This window comes from Moschus berezovskii, chromosome 3, assembly GCF_049115385.1.
Source record: "Moschus berezovskii isolate FMDL1 chromosome 3, NW_MosBer_1.0, whole genome shotgun sequence".
In the NCBI taxonomy this organism is placed as follows: domain Eukaryota; kingdom Metazoa; phylum Chordata; class Mammalia; order Artiodactyla; family Moschidae; genus Moschus; species Moschus berezovskii.
This window is the reverse complement of record NC_142462.1, coordinates 123,618,613-123,629,530: the sequence shown is the minus strand read 5'-3', so window position 1 is coordinate 123,629,530 and position 10,918 is coordinate 123,618,613. Positions and strand designations below refer to the sequence as shown.

The 10,918-nt window shown below is 45.1% G+C and overlaps 1 protein-coding gene across 1 annotated transcript in view; it reads left to right on the top strand.

Annotated features, from left to right (window-relative positions):
- Positions 1-687: 687 nt before the first annotated feature.
- The window catches only part of RHEB (Ras homolog, mTORC1 binding), a 53,027-nt gene continuing 42,796 nt past the window's right edge, over positions 688-10,918 (top strand). Inside the window, exon 1 of the mRNA XM_055421586.2 lies at positions 688-1,050. Within this exon, the coding sequence (XP_055277561.1) occupies positions 999-1,050 (52 nt within the window). The 5' untranslated portion in view covers positions 688-998. The remainder of the gene's footprint in view (positions 1,051-10,918) is intronic.

Below are 10,918 nucleotides of genomic sequence, written 5' to 3'. Positions count from 1 at the left end.
AAACGCCAGGGTTAAGACCAGAACTGAGGAGACGCATGAGAACTCAGGAGAACGCTTTTTTCACGAAACGCGTTCACATTTTCAATGAACGTATACTCCATTCTTCCCATGATCCTTCACCCATGGCTGATGCTTCGTCATCACCTACATCCTCCAACCTACACTCACGAAAGCCAATGCAGCAATTTTAAAACAAAAACAAAAAAACACACGAGGAAGGCACCCGCCACCAGCCTCGTGCCTTTTAAGGGCTCAGCGGGCGCGAGTTCACCGACCGCTCAGCGGCCCACCAATCACCGCACCTCCCACACGTCGCCCCGCCCCCTCCCCGCGATCTAACCAATCCCTGGGGAGGTAGCCTCTCTCCGCCCCTCCCACCCGCCTCCAGCCCCTCTGAAGTTCGAAGCCTTCAAACTTCACCGGCGCCTAGCCGCGCGCTCCCAGTCGGAGTTTATTTTTAGCTGCCGGGACAAGCAGCCCCCGCCTCCGGGCCCGCCTCTTCACTGACCGCCCCCCCAATGGGAGAAGGAGTTTCCGTCGCGTCAGCGCGCGGGCGATTGGGAACTGTCCAATCAGCGCTCGGGGAGTACTGGCGTCATTAAAAGGCGGCGGAAGACGGTGGGCGGGTCATGACGCAGCGAGTTTTAGTCGTGACTTTTCCAGGGGCATCTCGGCGTCCCCTCTTTTTCCCTTTAAAGTAAAACAGCGCCCGACGCACACCCCGTGCGTTTGGGGGAGGGGGCGGCGGCCGCGGGAGGGCGGTGCTGACGCGAGCCGCCTGCGGCGTCGCGCGGTCACGTGGGCGTGTTTGGGGGCGGGGCCGCGCGGCGGTTCCGGGCGGTTGGGCGCGCGAGCGAGGAGCTGAGGCAGCCGCGCCCGCCCGCCCCGCCCCGCCCCTGGATGCCGCTGTGCCCCGGCGCGGCCGCCGCCGATCGCAGCGCAGGAGCCGCCGGCGCCGCTGTTGATGTGGTTGACCCGGGGCTGAGGAGGCCGCCAAGATGCCGCAGTCCAAGTCCCGGAAGATCGCGATCCTGGGCTACCGGTCTGTGGGTGAGTGGCGGGCGCCGCGCGGCCTCCGCGCTCCCCGGGCCCCGAGCCTCGCCCGGGGCCCGGCCAAGTTTGGGGCCGGCGCGGCCATGTGGCGGCCGCGCGTTTCGTAACCGGCCGCCCGCCGTCGCCGCCACCTCCATCTTGGAGCGGAGGCCGGCGGCGCGGCCGGGCCCGCGGGGGACGCGTGTGGGAGGCCGCGGGCGAACAGGCGCTCGGGCCGGGCCGGGCCGGGCCGGCCGCCGCGCCGCCCGCCACAGGGCCCCGCACGGCCCCGGAGTCGCACCTGTCCCCGTCCCCGCGGGGGGCAGTCCGTGATTGCTGCTCGTGGCCTTTTCCACCCCAAATTAAAACCCGTGGGGCTTCAACAAAGGACGTGGCTCCTTAGCCGTAATGTTTCTGTCTTGTGAAGTTTCAACATTTTAAAGCAAATCCGGGAGCTCAAAGGACGTTTGGCTGCTGAGGGCCAGTTTCCTAGGAAGAAACTCGAAAGACCCCCCCCCTCCCGCTTCGGAAGCCCCCCGAGATGCTGCCAACGACCGAAGTAGGAGAGCAGATAAAGGGAAATTTCTGCCCTCTTGGTGCCCTGTTTTTTCCTTTGGGGAGGAAAAAATAAGGTCAGATACTTGTAACCAGAATGTCGAAGTAATTCAAAAGTACCCCTCCCCACCCCCCTCCAAAGGTTGACATATATTTGAAACTGAGAGTGGCAGTCGCTTTTTTCCACCCCGAACAGAGGTGGGCTGGGGTGGGAGGTGGTGGACGGGGTGCCAGAAAACGAGGGAGAAAACAGAACCGTTGAACTTAACCATGCTTCAGGGTGAGGTTTTTATTGTCTTTGACAACCGGAAGTCTGGAAAAATTACTTTTATCTCTCTGTGTTGTTTTTAAGAAGTAGCTGTCCAAGGAAAAGGGCGCACTTGACCACAGTGGGGTGGGGGTAGCGAGGGCAGGGGTTCGGAGTCTGTGGTGACTGCAGAAGGAGGTGACACAAACTGCCCTGGGAAAGCTGGTAACTGCCTGCTCATTGGCCGAACTCCCCGACTTCGCTTTCCCTTCTCCTTCACCCCCATTTTCCACGGTTGGTGCCAGGGTCTGTGCTCTTTGACCAATATCAGCTGCAGCGTGCTTACTCATCCTTTTATCATCTCTCTTTGTCAAAGTGCTGGGGGGGGTATCAAAATGAGAGGCTGAGAGACTCTTGTGTACAGATAAGGGGCACCAGGAGCCCCGGGGGTAACTCCTGTCAGATGCGGTAATCGTGGAGGGAAGGAGAGGTGACAGTCTTAACAACTGCAGCCGTCAAGTCACCGGGCGGCAGATGGAGGCTTTTCAAGTCTAACAGCCCCGAATGCCCATATGGAGCCACTGCATCCCACCTTTATTGACAGTCTGTATCTCAGAGCCTTTGCTTCTCTGTTCTCTTTCTTTTCCTCCTCTGCATTGTGGAGAGTGAGCCTCGGACATATCCTGTCTCTTGAATGAGTCTGTCTCCTCAGAGTGCCCACTAGTTAAAGGTACCAGTGTCTGAATAATCAAGTTACAGGTGACATGAGTTACCTGGGCTGCCTGCTTTGAACTGAAGAAAATGTCCCAAACATCCTGGCTTATTCACCCCTTGAAATTCTTGAGATGGTGATTCCAGTCACAAGTAACCTAGTCTAGCATTTTATCACTGTTTGTTAAAAAAGTTGTTTAGGTCCAGTTGAAACCAGTTGTGTCTTACCTGCCTTCTGTTCCCATCCTCTTGAAGACCCAGAGGTGACACATCACCCATTTGCCTTTACTTCACATTTACTTTAAACCACTGTTCGTGAAATACTCTGCTGGATTAGCCTCCAGGGGCAGCCAGAGTAGGTCCAGTCCCTGTTTTCTATGCCTTCCTATTGGTAAACCCTGCTCCATTGTCTCCATGTTTATTTTCATACGTGGTGATGATTAAAATGTGTTTTGCACAGGTTCAGTGACTACCAGTCTTTGCATTTGATTTTACAGTTGTTTACCTTTGTTAGGAATCAGGATTTTTTATAGTTTGTGGGTTCTTTTGTTTTGCCAGCATTGGAAACGGAGATAGTTCCCTAATTCCACATCCTAGCCACTCTTCAGAGAATTGCTCAGACTTCCAAGTTCACGGACATGTCTGCTTGCCAATGATGCTAGGGTAGAGAAATCTGAGTACCTGTGTTCCTAGGTTGTGTTACTGTGATGCTAAACTGTAGTGTCATATTGACGGGGGGTAAAAGAGTGGTGGGAAAAGTCTAAGCCAGAAATCGCATCTTTCTTAGAATATTCTCTTGACTAAATATCATATGCCAGTTTGACTTGTAAAATACTTGTCATTGTGAGTTTATTTTAGAAGTTTGGGCTTCCCTGGTGGCTCAGAGGTTAAAGTGTCTGCCTACAATGCAGGAGACCCGGGTTCGATCCCTGGGTCGGGAAGATCCCCTGGAGAAGGAAATGGCAACCCACTCCAGGATTCTTGCCTGGAGAATCCCATGGACTGAGAAGCCTGGTGGGCTATAGTCCATGGGGTCGCAAAGAGTCAGACACGACGGTTTGCTTTCAGATGAAACTACTAAGTGCAGTGACTGTTTTACTATTTGGTGTTCAAATTTTGTATTTATTTAAAACACTGAAAAAACTTCAGTTCAGTTCAGTTGCTCAGTCATGTCCGACTGAAAAAACTTACCAGTGAGAAAAACAGAATTCTCAGATAATTTATACAACTTTTTTTTTTTGTCCTGAAGGACTTTTCCTGTTATTTACAATGTTAAGCTTTTAAGGACACGTCACCTGTAGCGCAGGCTGGCTTGCAGGGAGTGCTTTGTATGAATTGTTTTGGTGGTAGCCAAATGTGCCAGCTCCCTGACGTCCATTGTTCTAATACAAATGAGTAGTCCCATGATAGGAGGTAACTGAATGAGTAGTCCTGTGATAGGAGGCAACTAAACTTAATCTGGCTAAAGTTATAGTGCCAGGTTAACAACTGTCTTCAAAGAAAATCTGGCACATTTTTCACTGGAATGTTCTACAGAGAGGTTTGATAATCTAGTTTACCATTAGACCACAACAATCAAAAGACTGTCATATATTACTCTCGGAGGTTAACAGACAGGATGGGATCAAAGGAATGTGAAAGATCTTAAGAGAACATGAAAAAATTCTGTGGTGTGGTAAAAGGCAGTTCAGTAAAAGTAACTCAAATTATTACCCTCCTTGTCAAAACGTTTTAGGTAGTAAAGAACATGCATCCTTTGATTTGGCTACTTCAGAGGGAAAGATATCATTAAATTTGTTCCCAATAGAATACCATCCAACTGTATGCTGATTTACTGTATATTTTTAAATTACCGTATCCTTTTCTAACATTGCATTGAGGAATTGTAAAGTTAGACATTGCTTGCCATGTATAAAGTGTATTAGTATGTGAAATTGTTTGTTCACGTGCTTCATAACATTGTGAAGTTGTGTACTTGTGGGTGGGGATAGTCCTGTGGTGACCACCTTGTGTTGAAGCTTGAAATTGACTTTTCTTTCAGTGCCATTCATTGTTCCGTACAAGAAATATTCAGAGCTTGCTTTTGTAATTTTGACTTTCCAGTGCTTAATACGATATTTGTAGACTTTTTTTGGCTGCGCAGGGTCTTTGTTGCTTTGCGTGTGTTTTCTCTAGTTGCAGTGAGCAGGGACTTCTCTTGTTGTGGACCACAGACTCTAGGTGCTTGGGCTTCAGTAGTTGTGACTTGAGGGCTTGGTTGCTCCATGGCATGTGGAGTCTTCCCTGGCAAGGGATTGAACCTGTGTCCCCTGCGTTGGCCAAGTTGATTCTTATCCTCTGTACTACCAGGGAAGTCCCTAGATTTTTTTTTTTTTTGAAGTATAGTTGATGTATCATATTTATATAAGTTACAGGTGTACAGTAGAATGGTTCACAATTTTAAAGGCTATTCTGTTTACAGTTGCTATAAAATATTGCCTATATATTCCTCCTGTTGTACAATGCATTGAGCTTATTTTGCACATAATAGTTTGTACCTCTTAATGTCCTGCTGCTGTATTGCCTCTCCCTCCTTCTAAACATTAGTTCTGTATATCTGTGAATTTGCTTTTTTTGTTATATCAAATGTTAATGTGATATCCCTGTGAGTTGCAGCAATCCGTGCCTCCCTTCATCCCCCCAAAAGAAGCTCTGTACTCAGCAGCAGTCCCCTCCCACCCTCTCCGCACCTCACCCCCTGGCATCACTAATCTTCTTTCTGTTTCTACAGATTTACCTATTCTGGACATTTCATGTAAATGGGATCACCTATACATGGCCTTGCATGCCTAACATTTTTCATTTAACATAAATATTTCCCAGGTTCATCCGTGTTGAAGCAGGTTTCAGTAATTCATTCCTTTTGGTTGCCAAATAATAATCCATTATTTGAATATACCACATTCTACTTATCAGTTCGTTAACTGATGGGCATGTTGGCTGTTTCTACATTTGGGCTAATATAGATAAAGCTGTTAGGAGCATTCCGCTACATATTTTTTATATGTGTAATTTTTGTGTAGACATGTTTTCTCTTCTTTTGGGTATACTTCTAGGAGTATAATTGTAATTGCTGGGTCATGTGGTAATTGTACGTTTAACATTTTGAAGAACTGTCAAACTGTTTTTCAACCAGTTTACATTCCAGCTAACGATTGAAATTGGTTTCAGTTTCTCCATATCCACACCAACACTTCTAATCATCTATCTTTTTATTTAATTTTTATTTTTTTATTATCTTAATTTTTTTTAAAAATTTTATTGAAGTGTAGTTGACTCACAGGGCTTCCCTGGTAGCTTGCAGTGCAGGCGACCTGGATTCAATCCCTGTGTCGGGAAGATCCCCTGGAGAAGGGAATGCCAACCCACTCCAGTATTGTTGCCTGGAGACTCGCATGAACGGAGGAGCCTGAAGGGCTGCAGTCTCCGGGGTCACACAGAGTGGGACACGACTGAGCGACTTCACGCCTTTCACTTTTCATAGTTGACTTACAGTGTCGTGTTTCTGGTGTACAGCGAACATTGAGTTATACATGCCTATACATTCATATTCTTTTCCATTATGTTTCATTACAGGACATTGAATATAGGTCCCCATGGTATAGAGTATGTGTGTGCACTCAGTTGTGTTCGACTCTTTGACCCAATGGACCATAGGCCACCAGACTCCCCTGTCCATGGGATTTTCAGGGCAAGAATGCTGGAGGGGTTTGCCATTTCCTTCTCCACGGGTGCTATCCAGTAGGAACTTGTATATTTTATATTTGATACATGATTGTATCTGCTAATCCCATTCATGATTTACCCCTTCCTCACACACCCTTACCCCTTTTTAATGGTAAGTTTATCTGTGAGTCTGTTTCATAAATAACTTTAATTGTGTCATATTTAAGATTCCACATGTAAGCGATATCGCAGAGTATTTGTATTTCTTTGTCTGGCTTAACTTCACCTAGTATGATAATCTGTAGGTCCATCCATGTTGCTCCAAATGCTATAATTTCATTCTTTTTATGGCTGAGTAATATTCTACTGTATATACGTATCACAACTTCTTTATTCATCTGTCAGTGGATGTTTAGATTGCTTCTGTGTTTTCGCTATTGTAAATAGTGCTGCTATGAATGTTGGGGTGCATGTATCTTTTTGAATTAAGAGTTTTTGTCTTGGCGGTATATGCCCAGGAATGTGATTGCAGAGTCATATGGCAGCCCTGTTTTCAGTTTTTAAGGAACCACTTTTCCATAGTGGTTGCACCAGCTTACATTCCTACCAACAATGTAGGAAGCTTTCCTTTTCTCCACACCTTCTCCAGCACTTGTTATTTGTAGATTTGATGTCCATTTTGACCGGTGTGGGTGATACCTCATTGTAAATTTGATCCACACTTCTCTAATAATTAACTAAATGCAGAGTTCCAGAGAATAGCACGGTGAGATAAGAAAGCCTTCTTAATGCAAAGAAATAGAGGAAAACAATAGAATGGGAAAGACGAGATCTCTTCAAAAAAATTGGAGATACCAAGGAAACATTTGATACAAAAATAAAGAACAGAAACATCAAGGGCCTAACAGAGGCAGAAAAGATTAAAAAGAGGTGGCAAGAATACATAGAAGAACTATACAAAAAAGGCCTTGATGACCTGGATAACTATGATGGTGTGGTCACTCGCCCAGAGCCAAACATCCTGGAATGTGAAGTCAAGTGGGCCTTAGGAAGCATCACTACCGACAAAGCTAGTGAAGGTGATGGAATTCCAGCTGAGTTATTCCAAATCCTAAAAGATGGTGCTGTTAAAGTGCCAGCAAATTTGGAAAACTCAGCAGTGCCCATAGGACTGGACAAGGTCAAATTTCATTCCAGTCCCAAAGAAGGGCAATCCAAAGAATGCCCAAACTACCCTACAATTGCACTCATTTCACATGGTAGCAAGGTAATGCTCAAAGTCCTTCAATCCAGGCTTCAGCATTACATGAACCGAGAACTTCCAGATGTTCAAGATGGGTTTGGAAAAGGTAGAGGAACCACTGCCAACATCCGTTGGATCATAGAGAAAAACAAGGGAATTCCAGAAAAACATCTGCTTCATTGACTGTGCCCCGTGAACATGAATTTGAGCAAACTCTGGGAGACAGTGGAGGACGGGAAAGCCTGGTGTGCTGCAGTCGGTGGGGTTGCAAAGAGTCAGACACTTCTAGTGACTGAACACTAATTAACTAGCTCATCCGTCTTTCTTGTACTAGCCATCCTTATGAGTTTGTGAAGGGTCATTTACAATTTGCAAATAATTTCTTCTATTCTGTGGGTTCTTTTCACTTTCTTGAAGGTGGCCTTCTTTTGAAGCAAAAAGTTCTCAATTTTGACAAAGTCCATTTTGTTTTTATTTTGTCACTTGTACTTTTGGTGTCATATTTTAGAAACCATTGCCTAGTTCAGAAATATAGATTTACTGCTATGTTCTCTTCTAAATGTTTTAAATTTTTATCTCTTACATTTGGGTCTTTTATCTATTCAGAGCTAAATTTTGTGGTGGGAAATAGTAAAACTTGATTCTTTTGTATATAGACACCAAGTTGTCCCACTGTCTTTGTTAAAAGACTGTTCTTTCTTCATTGGATTGTCTAGACATCCTTGTCAAAAACCAAGTGATCCATCTCAAAATGGAAGTACTGTTTGCAATGGAGAAGAAAGCCCCTCCCCTTCATCCCTCTTCCCTCTGAAAAAAGACTTACAAGGTGGTAATAGAAACTCACTTCACATTAAATAATAAATTACAAAAAAGAAAAAACCCCAGTGATGACAAATATATGTTTTTCTTTCTGGACTATTCCTTTGATTTCTGTGTTGGTCCCTGTGCCAGTATCATACTATTTTGATTACTGTTTTTTTATGGTAAGTTTCAAAATAGGGAAGTGTGAACCCTCTAACTTAATTCTTTTTCAAGATTAACTTCTGAGTCCCTCCTATTTCCATAGGAATTTTAGGACTGGCTTATCAATTTCTGCAAAAAAAGGCAAGTGGGATTTTGTTTTACAAATTTGCAAGTGTCTTTAACGCCTGGTTTAAAAAACACTTGAATTCTCTTACCTGCTTCTGAGTTCCTTCCATTGCAGTATGAGCCACCAGGGAAGTCCATAACTTTAATATAAGGTATATAAAGGAAATCCACCCTGCCAGATAGGTACTTGGGAAATAGAGGAGTATTTTAATACTGTTACATTAAACTACTAACACAATACTTTTTTGCGTGATTGTGGCTGTTTTCTGATACTCGGGCTTCCCAGGTGGCACAGTGGTAATGAATTCACCTGCCAATGCAGGAGACACGGGTTCAATCCCTGAGTCGAGTAGATCCCCTGGAGTAGGAAATGACAACCTGCCTGGAAAATTCCACGGACTGGGGAGCCTCGTGGGCTGTAGACCATGGGGTCGCGAAGAGTTGGGACACAATTGAGCGTGCCCGTGCATACGTACACTCTGATACCCACGAAGACTCCGTAAGTGGTAGTTTCTTAGAAGTTAGTTGTAATATCTGAACTCACATGAAGGGTTTTGTTTGTTTGTTTGTTTTACTGTGTTCCTCTGAACTCCATTGACTTGTCTGCACTTTGCATGGATCTTCTACCTGATTTGGGAACATGGTACATTGTTGTTGTTCAGGCGTTCAGTCGTGTCCGACTCCTTGTGACCCCAAGGACTGCAGCACACCAGGCTTCTCTGTTCTTCACCATCTCCCAGAGCTTGCTCAAACTCATGTCCATTGAGTCTGTGATGCCATCCAACCATCTCATCCTCTGTTGTCCCCTTCTCCTCCTGCCTTCAATCTTTCCCAGCATCAGGGTCTTTTCCACTGAGTCACCTCTTCGAATCAGGTGGCCAAAGTATTGGAGCTTTAGCTTCGACATCAATCCTTCCAATGAATCTTCAGAATGGATTTCCTTTAGGATTGACTGGTGGGATCACCTTGCAGTCCAAAGGGCTCTCAAGGGTCTTCTCCAGCACCACAGTTCAAAAGCATCAGTGCTTTGGCGTTCAGCCTTCTTTATGGTCTGACTCTCACATCCATACATGACTACTGGAAAAACCATAGCTTTGATTAGACAGACCTTTGTAGGCAAAGTAGTATCTCTGCTTTTTAATGTGCTGTCTAGGTTGGTCATAGCTTTTCTTCCAAGAAGCAAGCGTCTTTTAATTTCATGGCTGCAGTCAGCATCTGCAGCCCAAGAAAATAAAGGCTGTCACTGTTCCCATTGTTTCCCCATCTACTTGCCATAAAGTGATGGGACCAGATGCCAGGATCTTCATTTTTTGAATGTTGAGTTTTAAGCCAGCTTTTTCACTCTCCTCTTTCACTTTCATCAAGAGACTCTTTAGTTCCTCTTTGCTTTCTGCCATAAGGGTGGTGTCATCTGCATATCTGAGATTATTGATATTTCTCCCAGCAATCTTGATTCCAGCTTGTGCTTCATCCAGCCCGGCATTTCTCATGATGTACTCTGCATATAAGTTAAATAAGCAGGGTGACAATATACAGCCTTGACGTACTCCTTTCCCGATTTGGAACCAATCTGTTGTTCCATGTCTGATTCTAACTTGCTTCTTGACCTGTATACAGATTTCTCAGGAGGCGGGTAAGGTGGTCTGGTATTCCCATCTCTTTAAGAATTTTCCACAGTTTGTTGTGATACACATGTCAAAGGCTTTGGCACAGTCAATAAAGCAGAAGTAGATGTTTTTCTGGAACTCTCCTTTTCTATGATCAGACGGATGTTGGCAATTTGATCTCTGGCTCCTCTGCCTTGAACATCTGGAAAGTCTCAGTTCACATACTGTTGAAGCCTGGCTTGGAGAATTTTGAGCATTACTTTTCTAAAAGCATGTGAGATGAGCTCAGTTGTACAGTAGTTTGAACATTCTTTGCATTGCCTTTCTTTGGGATTCGATTGAAAACTGACCGTTTCCAGTCCTGTGGCACTGCTGAGTTCTTCATATTTGCTGGCATGTTGAGAGTAGCACTTCAACAGCATCATCTTTTAGGATGTGAAATAGCTCAGCTGAAATTCCATCACCTCCACTAGCTTTGTTCGTAGTGATGCTTCCTAAGGTCCAGTGACTTCACACTCCAAGATGTCTGGCTCTAGGTGAGTGATCACACCATCATGGTTATCTGGGTCATTAAGATCCAGTCAGTTGGAAATACTGGTTCACTCTTTTGCAGATCTTACCACATTTAAACACATTTCAATATACAACTATTTCTCTAAATGACATCTTGTAACATCAGCACCCATCTTCTCAGAAAAATTAAATATCGGGAAATAGTTTTAAGATCAC